General features: G+C 47.8%; 1 protein-coding gene across 7 annotated transcripts in view; it reads right to left on the bottom strand.

Moving 5' to 3' along the window:
• Nucleotides 1–19,727, bottom strand: part of ZFAT (zinc finger and AT-hook domain containing) — a 199,637-nt gene that overhangs the window by 77,858 nt on the left and 102,052 nt on the right. For all 7 annotated transcript variants that reach the window (XR_013447667.1, XM_036086345.2, XM_078071973.1 and 4 more), the window contains 3 exons: nt 18,387–18,474; nt 16,399–16,548; nt 14,485–14,658 (listed from right to left, as the gene is read on the bottom strand). Coding sequence is in view for 6 of the 7 variants with exons in the window: in XM_036086345.2 (XP_035942238.1) it covers nt 14,485–14,658; nt 16,399–16,548; nt 18,387–18,474 (412 nt within the window). In the remaining variant the exon portion in view is untranslated. The remainder of the gene's footprint in view (nt 1–14,484; nt 14,659–16,398; nt 16,549–18,386; nt 18,475–19,727) is intronic.

Raw genomic sequence — 19,727 nt, 5'->3', positions numbered from 1 at the left:
GGGCAGGAAGGCTGATAGAGCCACTCTCCAAACTGATAAATATTTTTACTCATTACCAATTTTTACTCATTACCAATACGCATCGCTCAATGAGTAAAAGATGAAGTGCTAAAAAGTTACTCTGAAATGGATAAACAGAATCACCTCAGTTGAGATCAAGAGTCAGCCTTTTATGGATTTACTCCCAGGGCTCTGCGAGAGACAAAAAAAGAACATAGTTCCTAAAAGCACCCCCCCCTTCCCTGGCAAAAGCCTCAGAGTCCCTGCAATAAATACTACAAATGTTTCAGCAACCTGACAGCCCCCATCAAACAGGCCTGGGAGAGCACTTGACATAATCTTTAGCTGCCTAATTAAAATAATGCAATGGAGAACCATGACTCATCATGAAGAGCAATGCTTTGAGACTATCAGCTGATTTCTATCAAGACACTCCTGAGAACTGCAGGGAGAGTGGACAGAAAACATAGCATTTACCCGAGGCTACAGTGACCTCCAAGTGCTGGCCAATGCACATCCAATGTCTGTATCTGGATCACACCACAGCCCACACACCCCCAAGCCCGGGGAGGCACGCACTGCTAACCCCTTACAGATGAGGAACTAGGATCAAGAATATGAGCAACTGGCGGGTTATGAAGTGGTCAGTGGCAGCCCCTGGAATTGGACCCCAAGTCCCTGTTCAGAGCCACGTAACAATCCTTCAGCTAGTAAGGGTAGGACACCAGTTCCCCAAAGGGAACAGAGAATGTGTAACAGCAGTGGATGTATCTGAACCATAAAGGCCATCGCACAGGATGGGGGCCCATTAGACGGGGGCACCCAAAAGAGCCAATGGCAGCAGAAGTGCGTTCTTTCTGGCTCGGTCCAGCTCACTCTGTGTGACCCTGGGCTCGCTCTTCTCTGCAACTTAGAGGCTTCATTAAAAGCATGCGGAGGTCACCCCTGCATGCTCCAAGGATGGACTCAGACAGTGGGCGGCAAGCACCTGAAAAGTAGCCCTGAAGGGATGAGGCTGAGGGCACACGCAGGTGACCCGGGAGGGGGCCCTTCCGCGCCACGGTCACTCGGGACAGCTGTGGCGGTGCCCCTCCAGTCCTATCTCTTTGACCTCCCTGGCATTCTCTGGGACAATTCAGGGATGGGGCTAATTAAGCCAGCCTAAGATAATATACCTTAACCAGAAAAAATACAAACAGAACAGGGAAAACTGATAAAGTACAAGTAATTATAGTATCAAAGAGTCTACGAAAGGCCTTCCTCACCTTGCCCCCAGCAACCTCTCTGGCTTCTCTCCACCGGAGCACACTGTGACCCCTTGCAATGGCTGGCAAGACCCCCGAAGGTGGGCTGTTACTTCTCTAAGCTCAGGAACAACACCCCGGCCCCCCGCACTCCACTCCAAGGACAGAGCACATCCCCCACCCCCAGACCTCTGTACCTACCATTCCCAGGGCCTGGGACACCCTTCCCAGATCCCCCCACCACCATCCCATTTATAACTATAGTCACTTTTAGGGATTCATTTTCGGAACTCCTCATCTTGTAACATTTTCGTGTTGAAACTGAATTGTCTCATATTCATATTTTCGTTTTCCTATTTCAAGGTTCTCAATATGAAATATTTTCATACCTCAATTGTACTATGCCACATATTTTATTGATTTATCTTATCATTTAGCTTCATGACAGTGGGAGCTTTCGGGTTTTGTTCTGTTGTTCTTGCATGGTCCCCTGTTGTATCCAAGGGACTCATCAGTTCGTCTCTGGCTGGTGGGTCTGGCACCTTCGCTGGGCTGTGGGTACTTTGGGGACAGGGACGGCACACCTCTCATCCCGTGTCCCCGTGTCTAGCAGGGAGCGCATACTGGCTGCAGGGCTAGCGGTGAGTTATAGGAGAGCCCGACAGGGTGACTGCCCAGCCACACTCCCTCTCTCCCAACAGCCGCCACAGGAGGAAATGGAACGAAAACAGGCCCCTGTGAGGAAGTGATAGTCAAGCTAAGATGGGAGGACGAGGAAGACCAAGCCACATGAAGAGGAAGAAGTAACCAAACACACACACACACACAGTCCTCGAGTCTCTGGAAGCTCCCATGGTACCATTATAAGAAAGGCCCCTTTTCTGCTCCAGCAACCTCAAATGAGTTTCTGTCAAGTGCAACCGAAAGAGTCCTAACAAACAGCTGTTGAATGAATCAGTGAGCACATGAGCAGAAGACACCAAGACCCCAGAAAGCATAAATTATTATTTATATCATTTATATGTATAATATAGATTATAAAAACAGGATTTAAACAATTCAAGAGAGGATTAATTAATTTCATTCATCACAAGAAGTCCACTGATAGCAAACACTTACATACAGCACTATGAACCAGCCAATGTTATAAATGCTTTATGCAGATTAACTCAGTCCATCCATTTAACCCTCAATTTACCTGTTCAATTGTAAGTTATCAAATAACTAAGAATGACAGTAACATGGTAAGATCTGACACACATTAAACCAAGAAACTGACCATTTCTAATAATATGAGGCACCAAACGTGAAAGAGCAAAGCTGGAACGCTTCCGTATTTCTGGCTCAATTTTTTGAAAGCAGCAAGTTAGCTGTGTAACCCGTGATTAAAACCACCGAGGCAAAATAGCCATCCTGCTCCCGGAAATGTGTCCTAAGGCATTAATTCAAAGGAAGGAGAAATTCATATGCAAGAAAGGGCTCCTTGCGAGTTAGTTTTAATGAGGAGAAAGCAGAAAATAATACACTGTCCAAAAATAAGGGACTGGTTATGCAGCTCGTGGATCGCCCACCACCTTAGTGAGACGTTACACAGCCCCTAAATGTAATATTCATGGACTCTGCAGCAACAAACAACAATTACAATCATTAATTTTAAGGCTAGAAGAATGACATCTATGCTTTAACTACAACTATGGAATCACTCCAGATGAACATGAATAACGATTGAAAAGATTTTTTTTTTTTTTTTAAGTAGGCTCCATGCCCAGCATGGAGCCCAATACAGGGCTTGAACTCATGACCCTGAGTTCAAGACCTGAGCTGAGATCAAGAGTCAGACGCTTCATGGACTGAGCCACCCAGGCACCCCGAAAAAGAATTTTTAAAAGGATAATTTATGTTAGGTGACAGAATTGTGGGCACACTTCTAGGAAGGGATTAGATCTTTGTGACTCTTGTTTTAACGTTTTCTGTGCAACACAATAGCATTTTGGATAAATTAGCATCCATCTCTGCAAAGCTGGGATGTTTCAGCCCATCTCCTATGAAATACAATTAACAAGACAGATCTTTAAACATGGAGCTATAAAATGGTATCAGTGGTTCCTGAATTTGACATTGGAGAGAGTTCACGGCCTTTTAAAGTGTTGCCCCAGCCTTGCCTGGCTGTACATTGATTTGCAGTGCTCCCTCTGAGCAGGCATCTGTGCCCATCTTCTTCACGAAGACAGGAGAGTGGCCTAACTTGGTGAGTAATCTCAGAGGTGGTCATCTCTTATCTTCTGGGGCATGATTTACCTTTTGCCAACAGTCAGAAGTCATTCTGAGCCAAGTCCTGTCAGCGAGGGGGACAAAAGAGAGCAGAGTCCTACCACTTTCTGGAGAAACACTCTTGAGGAAAGCCTTCCGAGCTGACTACAAAAACACTGCCATAGTGAAGAAGGTGAACTGCAGGGACAGTCTTCCCGGCCACGAGCCACAGCATGTAGGATCTCCGTCACACAGGATACTCTTATTTGACCCAGAGGCCCAGACGTTAAAGGTCAGAATCATAACCACCTAGATGAACCTCACAAATAATGTTAAAGGGAAGAAGCCAGACACAAAAGAGCACGTATTATATGAATTGGTTTAAATGAAGTTCAAAGACAGGCAAGATCAAGTTACAGTGCTACAGGTCCGGGCAGCTGCGACCCTGAGGAGCAAAGGGGCGGCTGGTGGGGAGGGTGAGGCGGACTTCAGAAGGGATGGCAGCGTCCTGTGTCTTATCCTGGGATGTAGCGACGTGGGTGAGCTGCCTTTGTGACAACCCAGTCGGCTGTGTATTTCTGCACGTGTACGATACTTTAATTTTAAAAAAAAAATAAGGGAAAAAAAAAAACACCACCATGAGAACAAAACAGGCTACCTTCCCCAGAAGGGGCTCAGGAAGTGGCGCCGAACGAGTTCAAGAAAGAAAAGATGTGTCAGGCGGTTCAAAGAGGAAGTCTGAGGGTCGCCGCACAGCCTGGGGATTCCTTGGCTAAAGCTGCAGGTGGGAAGGAAAAAGATACCATCAGCATCAGCTGCCCCTGTGACTCTCAGTTCGGCATCCTTCTGAGAGCCAGGCTGGCTGCAGATTTTGCACCGCAGACACTGCGGCTCGTTCTGGAAGCACCACATTTTACCACCAGCTCCCAGTTCCCTCAAAAGGTGTGATCTTGTACAGCCCCCCTTCAAAGATGGGTGGTGGGGGGAAGGTCCTCTCCACGTCTGTCCATCCCTCCGTCTTCCAGTTCTCCTTGGCAGGAGTCTGCTTCTCTGGTAACATGAGCTCTCCAGCCCACGCTCCACGGCTCACTGGCTGATGGACCAAAGCTGACCTCTGACCTATGGAGCACTGGCTGGCCCTGGTGACAGGACATTGCCTGAACACAAGTAGCACCAGACAGGAAAGGAAAGCCCTGGGTCTGGTGTCCAGCAATCCCGAGATGTGCCCTTTACTCAGGTCTCACTCAGCCTGCCATGTTAGGATAGAGGGGGCAGGATTTGGAGGGAGGGAGGCAGTGGGAAGGAAGGCACAGAAGTCCTTGTGACTCTGCCTTGAGTCGAATGAAGAGAGAGGTGCCCCCAACCCCAAGGGATGTAAGACTGCCCTTCCTTTTGAAGTTCTTTCTACTTTGGAGGGAAGGATGAATGTGCAAGGAGGAGGGCAGGAGAGCCAACGAGCAGCTGTCTTGCTGTGTACGCTGTGCCCCAGCAGGAGGCTATCCCAAGTAGAGGGGAACAGCATTTACCCCACACCTGCCAGCAGCTGTTGGGGGGGCTCCCTCCAGGATACATGTAGCCCCCAGCCTGGTGACCAGCCCTTAGAAAACGCATGGTATCCTAGTGAGGACATGCCCTGGTGCTCTGCTGGTGGGAATGTAAAATGGTGCAACCACGATGCAAAACAATACGGAGGTTCCTCAAAAAATTAAAAATAGATCTCCCATACCATCCACTATTTACTACCTAGCAATTCCACTACTGGGTATACCCAAAGGAACAGGATTTCGAAGAGCTACCTGCACTCCCAAGTTCATTACGGCATTAGTCACAATAGTCAAGACATGGAAACTAGCCAATGCTATCAACGGATGAATGGATAATGAAGAAGTGGCATATATAAACCAGCGGAATATTATTCAGCCCCGAGAAAGGAGGCTATCTTGCCATTTGCATCAACATAAATGGACCTTGAGGGCATTATGCTAAGTGAGGTAGGTCAGATAAAGAAAGCAAGTACTGTCTTTACTTCTCTGTGGAATGGAAAAATGTCAAACTTGACAAAAACAGTAAAACGGTGGTTACTAGGGGATGGGGGGGATAAAAACTGATGTTGTTGAAGGGCTCAAACTTGCAACGAGTAGTAAATAAGCCATAGTGAGCTAATGTACAATAAAATGGATAACAATATTGTACTATAATGCAATGTGATAAATATTGCTACAATGGCAATATAATATAAACATGTAGCAAACCAACATACTGTACACCTTAAATTTACACAATGTTATATGTCAAATATATTCAATAAAATTAAAAAACACTTAATCATAACCAAAATGTGATGTGATGGAGGTTAACTAATCTGTGTTGATCATTTCACAATACATACACTCTACCAAATCACTATGTTGTACACCTTCAACTAATACAATGTTATGTCAATTACATCTCAATAAAACTAGAAAAACATATTTAAAAAAAAAAAAAGAAAATGCACAGCACCTGTCAGCTTCTTTTGTGTCTCACTACACCCTTATCTGCTTGATGAGCTTCCCTGAGGAAGGTTCCAGCTGCTTACTTTAAATAGAGTTCTATATAAAACTAGGGAGAGGTGGAATGGTAGAAAAATCTCAAACCATCCGGTGAAATAAAACCATGCCCTTTGTCTTCTGGCACTTGGAGTCCATCAGCACACAAAGAAAGACAGTGAGGGACCATTCCTTCTGACTTAAGGCACCTTGTTTGAAAACCTGTTAAATTAAATCACTCCTGCCAAATCAAATTTCCTATGTACCTCAAACTCGAAGGAGCACTAAAATACTTAAAGAAATTTGCATAAATCAGAACTATTACTAGTACTAATATCTAGAGGCATTAAGGTGAAAATATCTTATTATGACTGTTGATCCAGCCTTAACTGCAAAAGGTGATATTTGCATAAGTAAATTTATCAGAACAATGACTTTACCTTTTTCAACACTGATATTCTTTAAATATTAACTCTTGCACTGTGTCTTCCTAATGAGAGAATATCTGAGAGAAGAGACATGGGATCTTTCCTAAATGACACAGACGATGCAGATCCATCCTTACGCTGCGTCCACAGTTGCTGAAAATATGAGAACACTGACCACAGAGGGAACAGGCACCTCTCACTTAATATGAACCCAAGTAATCTTCCCACAACCCCACTGTGGTAGGTAATGCCCTCCCCCCAGAGATATCCAGGTCCCAATCCCCAGAGCCTATTACCTTCCGTGGCAAAAGGGATTTTGCAGATGTGACCAGGTTAAGGATCTTGAGATAGATTATCCTCTATTACCCAGGTGGGCTTGGTGAAATCATAAGGGTCCTTATGGAGACAGACAGGAGGGTCAGGGTCAGAGGAGACGTGATCATGGAAGCAGAGGCACAGCCAGGTTAGAAGGGCCTTGCTGCTGCCTTTGAACATGGAGGCAAGGGTTCATGAGCCAAAGGATACGGGCAGACTCTAGAAGCTAGAAAGGCTAGAAACAGATCCTCCCCTAGAGCCTCCAGGAGGAATGCAGTCATGCTGACAACCTGATTTTGGATTTCTGATCTTCAGAGCTGTCACAACATAAATCTGTGTTGATTTAAGCCAGTAAACGTGTGGTCGTTTGTTACAGCGGCCATGGGAAACGAACAGGGATGGTGAAGCACGGGTTCAAGGTCACATAGGCAGGAAGTAGTTCCAATCTGGGTCTGCCCTGCTGCCTCTCCACGTGGCCGGACACACCGGGGTGTGCTGCTGAAGGTAAGAAAAGCTCCCCAAAGGAAGCGTAACACGTGTTGCAGCCGGCGGTTGGCGGAGCCCATCTCCACAGCTCTCACATCTGCGGGGATTTGTACAATGGCAAATCAGGACAGAAATAGCTACGGCAGTAAAAATACAGTTGAAGAAGCCTCTGTGCTTTAAGGGCTGAACTTCAGGCAACGGCAGACTTAAGAGACTGATGGTTCTCTGTAATGAGCACACCAGTTTTGATACAAGGAGGAATGCATCAGGCATGGGAAGAAACAGAGGCCAAAAGCCAGAGAAAAGAACAGGAAAGGGCATGCACCCCACCTGGATTGAGGTTACAGACGCTGGGCCAGGCATCTGCAACCTGCTGCTGAGACCCCTCTACCCTGGTGAGGTTTTAGGTCACCAACTTTCCTCAACAGTCAGATCTGTACAGCAGTCTAAGCTAACTGTTCAGGAAGCTGCATGGTTCATTTTATCCCATGGGCTGCTATTCTTATGGTTTATAAAAACCTGAGAAGAGCTTCAGGTGGACCCAGACAGGGTGCGCCCATAAAGTGACATGGACATCAGCCCGCCCTCTGCTGCCCATCACCCAGACACCTGCTGGTAAAGGTAAGCCAATAGAAACCCACCATGTCCATGCCCACCCCTGTCCCTTCACTTTGACTCCAGGGTGAGCTGGACAAAGGGTAAGAGGGATGAGGATGCTGTGCAGAGACCAGTCTCACTGAAGCCTAGTACATGAACTTGGAAGGATCAACCAGCTGGTTGCTTGGATACCATTTTCCATTGTTTAGAGTACATGTTTTTAGAAGTAAAGGGGCTACTTTATCCTACAAGGACTCTGCTTGTAGGGGAAGGAGAAAAATAACTCCACACTTACATCTAGAATACTTCCATGTGTAGCCATGGGATCTCTTATTACAAATTGAAGGAGTGTGGGGGAAAATGGTACTTCCTCCACTCAGACCTAAGTCCCACACTCGACTCTCCACTTGTCTAATTATGATGCACGCAAGAGTGCTTGAAGCTCGGAGAATTCCTCTTTTAAATTTTACCAGAAAACTTCTTAACTCAAGTGTATGAGGGAAGGTTGGATGGGGCAAAGGGGGACCCAAAGGAATTAGCATCGAGCTTCAAAGAGCGTTTTATTTCAGGACTAGGGGATTCTCATCGGATTACAGAACAGAAAGGCACTGCACCATTTCACCTGCCCCATGTGCTGGGGGCGGCGGAATCCCGGGAAAGCCTCTACACCACACGTGCGGAGGCCCTCTTTAAAATCAAAAAGGGAAAAATGCGCTACAGCATGACTTTTGCATGAAATTCTTTCATACTGTTGGCACACATGCAAAGGGTTTTAATCAGGCCCTTTACAGGTCAATGGCTCTCTTTGTACATATTGACTGGCAAGCCTTTTTAGCTGAAACCTCCGCCCATCCTGACCTCTCCCTTCTGAGGCAAAGTAAAGAGCCCATGAATGTGAAAAAAATGGATTTGCAAGCAGGTAAAAGGAGTGGGTACTCAGTTCCCTTTTACTTAGTTGAGAGCAAGACGATTCATTTAATAGTAAGTTCCTCTGCCGTATTTTAAAACATCCAATTCACAAGCACTTGATGTAATACAACTATGTGAGAGATGAGATGGGGAAAGCAATTGGTATTTTTTGAGCGCTTCTACATTCCAACTGCTGTCTGCAAGGCACTTTACATTTTTTTCACTCATTCAACCAATGAACATTTATTGAGCACCTACTATAAGCCAGGCATTGTTTTAGGCGCCAGGGATACAAGACAAAGCAAATGTAGTAGGTCAAGAGTCCCTGCTTGAAGAGTTTACAGTCAAGTGGAAAGTCATGAACAAGGAAATTATAATGCACATTAGGGTCAGAGAAGGGCATGGACCTGGCAGATGTGAGAACACGAATGAGATGGATGCATCTGGAGAGGGGACAGTCAGGGGAGAGCGGGGGGAAGCGGGGAGACAGAGGGGTGAGAGGGAGGCTCAGCCGGGCCGTCGCTCTGGCCGCATCTGGGAGCTGACGGTGGGGGGGCAAGGCCAGAAGCAGGGAGCACATCAGGTGGCTCAGCAAGAAAGGAGGCACGAGGTGGCGGCAGTGTGGACAAACGCCACCCCTCGAGGGTGCTGGGGAGGGAAAACTAAGGGAGAACACACAGAAGGAGCTAACCGGCTGTGGGCAGGGTGTGAACGAGACAGTCAAGAATGACCTGAGGTTTCTGACCCAAGCGACCGCCAAGGAGCGGCCACTGACAGACACGGGTATGGGAGGGGCCAGCCAACTGTGGCCCCCCCGGGCCAAATCCAGCCTGTTTCTGTAACAGCTGGGAGTTCAGAATGGCTTTTACATTTTTCAAGGTTTGTGGGAAGAAAACAAAACAAATCAAAAAGAAGACGATATGGCAGGAAGCATATGTGGCACTCAGAATCTCAAATATTTACTATGTTTTTCCCGGAGTTTGGTGACCCCTGGCCTGCAGGAGGCGCAGGTCTGGGACAGACGAGGAGCTGAGTGTTGCCCGGGCTGAGTCTGAGGCGCCTTCTAGCCGTGCAGGAGCAGATGCTGAGCGGGCAGTGGTCCCCGCAGGGCTGGGGGAGCCTGGGGGAGAGGACAGGGCTGGAGCAGAAACTACGAAGCCTTCCATGTAACTAGTGTGTAAGCATGGGGAGACCGGGGAGATGCCCCGGGGAAGGAGCGTGAAGTGTGTGGACTTCCGAGAGCAGGAGGTCACAGCTAAGGCGGCCCCAGAAAAGGAGACCAAGAAGGAGCAGCCAGAAGGGCAGGTGGAGCCCAGGTGAGCGGGGGGCACCTTCTGTCATTTGATCCTCCAGCCCGTCGTCAGGCCCAGGGCCATACGGATCCCCGTTTCACTGATAAGGAAACTGAGGTTCAGAAAAGTGACCTGACCAAGGCCACCCTACGAGGCAGTGGCAAGCAAGACTCCAAACTCAGGCCTCCGTAGCTCTGCCTACCCCACACAGCTTCTCTGTGGGACAAGCTGTGGAATCATTACCGATACAACAGATCCACTAAAACCCAAGTCATTCCACGCAGGTTTTAAAGCAATGTTTGCTTCCAAATAAAGAGCTAATTCTATGATTAGAGGCTGACAGCCTCATCAAGGCAACCAAGCCCCCAGTACCAGCACTTTTCCCTGAGGAACTCGAGGCACATGTGATGTCACACAGCTCACAAGGGCATCCCTGGGGTGGGAGATGGTGTCCTCCTCTGGTGGAGGGGAAGATATTTTTTTTGACTTGACAAAACAGTCTCAAAGTTTATCCAAAGGAATAATAACTCAATGAGAAAACTAAGAGATGTCCATAAAAAATAAAAAAGGAATAACATATGTGTGCATAATCAAATTAGTTATAAAAATAACACCTAATAAAACAATGTACTAGAACAGATATTACTGAACAGACCAAAATCTCAGAACATGCCCAGCATCTTGAGAGACTGGCATTCCAAAATAAAATGAAAAGGACCGATTTCTCTATAAATATGTTGAGTCAATTGAAAATTGTTTAAAAAAATAAAAAGATCCCTACCACATACCACATACCAAAATAAATTTCAAGAATATTAATTTTAATAGATGTTATAAACCATAAAAGTAAAACCTGAAAAAAATACAAAAGAAGTTTCCCCTAAGATAAGGGAAGTTCCTTTCAACACAGAGAAATCATGAAAAAAAAAAATAACAAAGGATAAGACTGATAAGTTTAAATATGCAAGGTTATTTCACTTCTGCATATAAAAAGATGTGGCAAATAAAATGAAAAAGCAAATATTAAGTTAGAGGGAAATATTTGCATAATATGACAAACCACTGAGATACATACAAAAAGCTTTTAAGAATTATCAAAATAAAATACGACTGCTACCAAAAAAGTGGGTAGGAGATGGAACTAAGCTTTTTTTTCAAGCTTTTTAAAACTGAAAAGAAAAAGGAGGGCCGAGAGTTTGGTTACAGCTGCAGAGCAGATCATCCCTGGAGCTGGGACACCCGGCCTGTGATCGGGCACACCACGTATCGAGCTGGCCTTCGAGAAAACATGAAACCACGGGAAGTCCTTACCAGGAAGGAGGGGAAGAAGGGACTACCTGGTGAAGCTACCCTGCCCCTTATCAAAGAGCATGGGGCTGAGAGAGACCCAGGAGGTGTCAAGGTCTCGTGTCCTTATCCTGCCCCACCAAACTCAGGCCCATGTGGGGCAGAAAGGGGGCGCAAAAGGTAGCAGGCCCCCCCATTCTGGTGCTGTTCTCACTGCACCTAACACGTGATGCCTTTCTTCCCAGACTGGTGAATGTCTGGAAACAAGACATGACTTTACAAATACCTCAAACTCCCAAAAATGTCAGGGAAAAAAAAAAATTAAGAGAAAAAAAAAATTAAGAGAAAAATTAAGAGGAAAAAAAAATAAGAGAAAAATTTCCTGTTTTGTTACAAAATATTTCATAATGCCTGCAAGGCCTTTCCTCTTTGGGAAGGTTGTCTTACCGCTTTGAGGACACACCATCGTTGCCCACCCAAGTTCCCTTCCCTGCTGAAGGGCTCAGGGAAGCAAGTGACAGGTGGGAAGGGCTGCGTGTGTCACTACAGACCCCGGCCCTCCCCTCCACATCCAACAGCGGTCGGTCCAGGGCCCCTGATTAGACATACACCCCATCTCCTCGAATCCTTTCAGGCCAGGACCCAGACCCCTGAGCCAGGCATGAGGCCACAGCGCCCCTGCCGGGCCCCAAGCGTGCCCCCCCAGACCCTACCACCACAGCCCAGTGGACACCCCAGACCTCCTGGAGCTGACGACAGCTGCTTTTCATTAATGGCGCTGTATTATTCGAGATTTCAGTGAATCACGTGCTTCCAAGTCAGGAAATATCAGTAAGGCTTATTGTTTGTGGAGGAACAGAACTCATAAATAATTACATGATTTAATGCTTTCATTACTCAGGGTAGACTGCTTGACTGTCACTGCATTTTTAATTATTTTGCTTATGGATTTTCTTATTTACAGCACACTGCTTAGGTCTGAATAGTTATAGCTCTGGCCTTCGTTCAGCCTTAGGCAAGCCCTGGATCTTTAGTTCTAACGAAGCCTGGCTAAGCATGCAGCCTCTCCGTAAGTCCCTCAAGCTCACCCAGATGCACACACAACAGGATGGATTCCCTAAAACATTCTTAAAATAAAGGTATGACCTAATGGCTATATCATCGTCTAAGTTCTAAAATCAAAAATAACTGTTGAAATCACTCTTGATTTTTATGGTGAACTCCAATTTTTGTATATAATTGTGCTAAAATACCAATATATTTATAAATATGGGTTTATTGTCTCATTACATAGAATACTGACAAGACCTTGCCACAACTGGGGTTTTTAAAGGAAAATAAAAAATGCTTAAGGCCTTTTATGGTTTAGCTGCCTGTCTTCCTTTTTTTTATTTAAATTCAATTAGCCAACATATAGTACATCATTAGTTTTTGATGTAGTGTTCAATGATTACCTAGTTGTGTATAACACCCAGTGCTCATTACATCACGTGCCCTCCTTAATGCCCATCACCCAGTTACCCCATCCCCCCACCTCCATTTCCACAACCCTCTGTTTCCCATAGTGAAGAGTCTCTCATGGTTTGGCTCCCTCTCTGATTTCTTCCCATTCAGTTTTTCCTCCCTTCCCCTATGATCCTCTGTGCTATTCCTTATATTCTACATATGCGTGAAATCAAATGATAATTGTCTTTCTCTGCTTGACTTATTTCACTTAGCATAACCCCCTCTAGTCCCATCCATGTCGATGCAAATGGTGGGTGTTCATCCTTTCTGATGGCTAAGTAATAATATTCCATTGTATATATGGACCACATCTTCTTCATCCATTCCTCTGTTGAAGGGCATCTCGGCTCCTTCCACAGTTTGGCTATTGTGCACATTGCTGGTATGAACATTGGGGTGCATGTGCCCCTTCTTTTCACTACATCTGTATCTTTGGGGTAAATACCCAGTAGTGCAATTCCTGGATCAGAGGGTAGCTCTATTTTTAACTTCCTGAGTAACCTCCATACTACTTTCCAGAGTGGCTGCACCAGCTTGCATTCCCACCAACAGTGTAAGAGGGTTCCCCTTTCTCTGCATCCTCTCCAACATTTGTTCCTCCCTGTCTTATTACTTTTAGCCATTCTGACTGGTGTAAGGTGGTATCTCACTGTGGCTTTGATTTGTATTTCCCTGATGACTAGTGATGTGGAGCATTTTTTCATGTGTCTGTTGGTCATTTGTATGTCTTCTTTGGAGAAGTGTCTGTTCATGTCTTTTGCCCATTTCTTGACTGGATTATTTGTTTTTTGGGTGTCGAGTGAGAAGTTCTTTACAGATCTTGGATACCTAGCTGCCTGTCTTCCCAAAACTATTCTGCTTTCCTTCTCTCCATCCTACCCCTCTCAGGGAGACTTTATTGGCCACTGTGACCATTGCCCACCACCTCTCCTGCCCTCAGCGATTCACATCCTTCTCCTCAAGCTGCTGAGCCCTCTTCTATCACAGCACCCACCTTTAGCGTGGCCTGCATGCTTCTCTTCCTCCGCACCACTCCTTAGTGGCAGAAACTGCTCCTTACTGACCCTATACCCCAGGCATGGCTGGGACATAGTAAGAACTCGATCAATAGTTCTTAAGAATGAATGAAATTAGAAATCCACTTAAGTGTACTTCATTAAGGTCAAATTTGCCCAAGTACTGTTTGTATTTTAAACTGAGCCCCTGAGGTAGCTTGGATTATAAGCATCCACTTGGAAACATCGGGTCAGGTGTGATCATGGCTGCCCCTCAAGGTCCTCAGGTTCAGGTGAGGACAGAGGGCTGAAGAGGATTGAAACTTTCAGATCAAGGCCTCCTGAGGGTGCCTTATTCCCTGAAGCCACATCCCCTCCACACCCACCCACCCATGCACACACGCATGTGCACGCATGCACACCACCCAGCACTGGGGGAGGTCAGGCAGGGCTCCAGTCCTGAGCACGGGGCAAATGAGGAAGCAGGGGAGTTCTTTCTGCTCTCTTTCAGAATCGAAATTCTAATAGACCCAGGTCTTTCTTGCCTGCAGACACATCTACTGTTTCTGCTGGTCTTGGGATGTCAGCTTCACACCCCACTTTCAAGAGGGGAAAAAACTCACTATGCTATGGAGTCATTTACTTACCGTCAGCAGTGTGAAGGAGCTTGTGACTTTTCAACGTCCCTTTCGATTTGAATTTCTTGCCACACATGTCACACAGGTGGGTTTTCTCAGTGCTGTGACGATTCATATGAGCCTTGAGGTTACTCTTGCTGCGAGTTGCATACTCACACAAAGAACATTTGAAGGGTTTCACACCTATGGGGGAGGGGGGGGAATATATATATAAATAAATAAAATTACACAGACACCCACCTATTTATATGGGTGTGCATATATGCGTGCATCCGAAGGATATATGTGCATATCCGTGTCGAACAAAGCAGTGCCTACCCCTAGACTCGCCGCACACGGGCCTTGCCATGCTCTCATCCATGCTGTTCCTCCCGACGGCCATGCCCTGTCCTCCTGGTTCTGCCAGGGCCTCCCCCGTGCAGCTCTCTCTGGCTTGCCCAGGCCAGTGCCCTCGGTGCCCTCTCAGCGTCCCAGTCCTGAACTCCCTGCTAGCCGTACTGCTATACTGCATGGTGAGTCGTCCGCAGCGGCCTCTCCTCACGGTCCGGGAACTCCTCGCGGGCACAGACCCCCAAGCAGTTTCTGCAGCACACGTTCATTATATTCAACTGAACTGAGATAAGCTGACCAAAATTAAAGTAAACAAGGGCCTGTGCAGAAATCAATGGGATCAGGCCCCCAGGATCAGACGGGAAAGCACATTTTCATAAACTGAGCAAAGCCTTAGGACACAAGCTATTGTTGGGCTAAAGGCTTGGACTGTGGGGCGTCCTGGCTGCTCCCCCTTCACTCGACAAACACCTCCTGAGGACCTACTCTGGAGCACACACTGAGGGGGCTCTGAAGCTGAGAAGCCACGGCCCCTGCAGCCACCGTCCTGAGGGAGATGTAAAGCAGTAAGGCCGTGACACCCAGTGCAACGTGCACAGGGAGAGGGATGACGCGCCCAACACTGAGCGCGGGAGGACCTGACACCCTGCGCACCCAGCATCTTCAGCCCTTGTCTACGGGACCCAAGACTTTGCAGCTAAGGAAATCGAGGCTTCACCGAGGCTGCGGGGTATGCCCAGGGCACAGAGGGCAGGTGCATGTGTCCGGGTAAACAAACAGGGCCTCCCAACCTTGGCTTTGAGCTCTGCTCCTTCTGCCTCGTCTGGATCCCTACTCCACCATTTACTGAACTGTTCACCTCTCCCTTCCTGATGGTGCTTTCCCCAAGGCCTGAGAACAGGTGTTTCTCTCCTCCCTGCAGAAAACACTCCGTGCTTCGTTTTCTCCAGGAACCCTCTGCCTGCAGCACTCCAGCTCCCTAACTCACAGGCGGGACCTCAGCAAATGTCCAGAAGGGCTCCCCCGGGTGTTGGCTCTGAGCCTCATCCCCAGGAGCGCTGTGTCCTTACAGCAGGAAGCAAAGTTGGTGGCCCGCTGTCTCCAACGACCTGACCTCCAAGTACCCGAAGTCCCAGAGCGTGTTCCCCGCACTTCCCTTCACAGGCAAGCATCCCCTAAAGCACAGCTTATCTTCCTCCCTCCGCTCCATCTCCACGCAACTCTCCCGCCTTCTGAATTCTTCCTCCATGATGCCGGACCAGAGGCCTCTCTGCCGTCCTCTTCGCCTTCGTTCACTTGTAACCCCAACACCTGCTGAGCGCCTACCAGGCCAGCGCAGACATCATGGGGATCTAGCTCACTACAATCCCAATGAAAGCTCTGAACCGCACACCTCTGTCACTGCAATGGCAACTGAACAGGGAGGGACTGAAATCACCGAGCTTAGCTGGCTCATGGATACATTTCTCAGGAAGCTGAAGGACACCTAACTGCCAGGCACACAACGAGACGGCGTCCTCCTAAAGTACGCCCACATGAAGCGTGGAAGCACAAAACTAAAAGGGGGCTCTACCTTGAAAGAAGAATACTCACCTTCGTGAGCCCAAATATGACGCTGAAGGTCGGAGCCGTTCTTCATGAAATAGAAATCACAGTACGGGCACTTCATGGCTCGCTTCCCAATCAGACCTTTCAACTGAACTCTCCTCCCGAGAACCTCGGAAATAGTGCTCATGGACACCTCTAGAAGAAAAGCAGGCGGATCATCAGACGCCAAAGACGATTGGCTCCCGCGAGACGTACGTGAACCTCGTGACCGCGCCCCAACGCCCTGGCCGGTCCCAGCAGCGCTCAGGTGGCCAATCGAGATGTGCCCGCCCGCAGTCACGCAGTAGGACTTTTGCCTAAAAATTGAACCAGAATTGAATCAAGGCTCAGATCTAAATATCCGTGAGCATAAAATGTGAGGGATGGAGGAACAAGACCAGGAAGCACCGTCAGACAAATGCAGGACATGAAATCACCTACAGGAAAAGCGACCAGTCCCTCCAAGAAACTGATGTCATGGGATCAAAAGTGGGGTGGGGTGAACCACAGAATATAAGGAACTCATGTGACGTAACAACTAAAAGCAAAATGCCTGGGTCTTGATTCAAAGAGTTTTGTGTTGACGGAGGAAATTTTAAATGAACTAATACTAGGCAGTAATAAAGAATCAGCATTAATTCTGTTTTAAGGGTGACCTAGTGGTTATGCTCCAAAAACACCACAATCAGCATCCCAAAGTTCTTTTACGGGAAAATTACATATGTGCGGGACCTACTTTAAGATATTCTAGAACAAAGAGTCTGGAGAGTCAATACACGAAACAATGCACAGTCTGACAAAATGCACAGGAGTGTGGCAGCTGAGCTGTTGCGGACCCGTGGGGGTTCCTCATATTATCCTGCGTTTAGTATATATTTGAAGTTTAGACCAAAGACAAACCACACCTCACATATGTTCATGAGAAAGGGTGGCCGGTTTAAACGAGCACCCTCGGCTCACACCATACCCAGGTTGACACGGCAGAAGGAGGCCATGAGAGAATCCCATAACCCGCATGCTCCCACACAGATGGTCTTAAGGCTCCATCTGTTCCCAGATAAAACATGAGTGTTGGTGAACTCCGTTATCTCTTTACTTTTCTCCAGTATCATTTATAATCAGCGAGTCAGTACCCTAGCACAGGAGCAGATACAAAATAAAGCAGACGCAAAAGGGACATGGACGCTGGGAAAGGTGCACTGCTTACACATTCCTCATTTATACCACACACAGTGCTCTCGGGACTGCCCAATGTGACGCTGGGGACCTGAGGCTAGACCTTAACAATGGCAGTCCTTCCCCAAGGCTCTGGGCAGGGGGTAGAGGGGGACAGGAAAGTGCCAATGACCTGAACACAAGAGGCCAGTGCAGGGAGAGCAGGGTATGGGTGGGGTACGGGCGGGGCCCTTCCCCAGGCAGGGAGCCCCCAAATCCTCCCCAAGGATGGGACTCCAAGGAAGAACACAGAGAATAAACAGGAATTAGCAGAGTACAGGAAATGTGTCCCAGGTGGGGGAAACGGAGGTGTGACAGGCATGAATGCCCAGGTGGCTCATGCTTCACACCTCTGAGTGGGCAAAGAGACCAATGTGGGGAGACCCGAGGGGACGGTCACTCCCAACTCAGCAAGGCTCCTCAGCCTGGGAGCACACACCACTCACAGACCACCATGCTGGGCAACCAACTCTTCATGGGCCCCCTGGGCGTGGTGTCTAAGGTCAGACCTGCTTGTGAGTGACCCACCCAAAGGCATTCCAAGTGAACGTTAAAAGGGAGGAGGGAGATGGGAGTGTGGGGAGACAGAAGACCAGATGAAAGGATAAAATGAAAGAATTAACTCCCCAACATTAAATAAATGTAATCGTGTCCCTCGAATTCACTCATCCTTTCATCCCCCTTTATTCCCATTTTGTGCAGCTGATACATAATGCTGTGTTTTAAAGTAAACATAAGCACTATAAAATTAATCTCCTCTCCAAAATGCATAACCTTACCAGGATGGTTGGTCTTGATATGCGACTTTATCAATCGGTCTTCTGAAAAAGACTTTTCACACACTGGACAAGAATAACTCCTTTTGTCCTTAACAGAAAGAGAGCATAATCAACGGGTTGTCTCATTTAAACCAGGGCTCCACGGAGAAACCACCACCACCACCACCACCGCCGCGGCCACCGCCACCACCTCCACAGTGCACCTCTGCAAACACGTGACATGCCGCCTGCACCTGGCCCCACAGCCCGGAGAGCTCAGGAGTGCTGGGGACTGGTACCGGCTCCATTTCGGAAGGGAGGGATGGGGCTTACAGCTGACGGTCCGCTGGAGGTGGCCAGGCCAGCGGAGGGCAGGGCTCGGCCTTGAGGTCTACCACGCAGACCAGCGCTGCTCCATGACCCAACGCGTATCATGTCCTCCAGTGCTCTCTGCGTGGTGTGTGGGGGTTTCACAGAAGTTATTTTACTGAGACTCACAACCACTTTCAATTGACAGGCATTATGATGTTCACATTACAGATGAAGAAACAAGGCCAAGGGTGATGAGCCCAAGTCTGAGAAGAAGAGCCAGTATCTGAACCCGCGATGCCCACCCCAGGCTGCTCCCATGACCCCCAAGGCCCGCGTCCCACTGAGGCCACAGGTAAGGGGTTCATTCCACACTGCTCCTCGCTTCATTGATCCAACTAACTGCCATGCTACATTCTCACCACGGGGAAGGCTCTTGTGAATGATCAAGCTATAGCTTTTGCTCACCTTTTCCTTCAGCTCACTGTAGGACTATTTCACATGCCAGCTTTCCCCCCAAGGGTGGGTGTTATGCGTTAAACTGTGTCCCATGCAAAATTCATATTGAAGTCCTAACCCCCAGTACTTTAGAATGAGACCTTATTTGGAAACAGGGTCATTGCAGATGCAATACTTAAGATGAAGTCATGGCGGGCGGGGGGGGGGGGGGGGAGGCAAATCCAATATGACTGGTGTCCTGGTAAAAGAAAAAAAAAAAAAGGGAAACTGGGACATGGACATGCACACAGGGGATGCCATGCGAAGAAGGAGGCAGAAATCCAGGTGACAAGTCTGCAAGCCAAGGAACAACAGAGATTGCTGGCAAAACACCAGGAGCTAGGAGAGAGGTGAAGAACAGACTCTCCCTCACAGCCCTCAGGAGGAAGGAACCGTGCAGACACCTTCATCTTGGAATCCCGGCCTCCAGAACTGTGAGACAATAAACATCGTTGTTTATGCCACTTGGTGGGTCGGGGGCCCTGGGGGCTAATTCAGGGGGTGAGCAGACGAAGGGGAAGGGCTGCAGCGGGCCTCCACCTGCGCTATGGGTGC

Source organism: Halichoerus grypus, chromosome 5, assembly GCF_964656455.1.
Source record: "Halichoerus grypus chromosome 5, mHalGry1.hap1.1, whole genome shotgun sequence".
Taxonomy (NCBI): Eukaryota; Metazoa; Chordata; class Mammalia; order Carnivora; family Phocidae; genus Halichoerus; species Halichoerus grypus.
The sequence above is the reverse complement of the archived record's forward strand: the minus strand, read 5'-3'. Positions and strand labels throughout refer to the sequence as shown.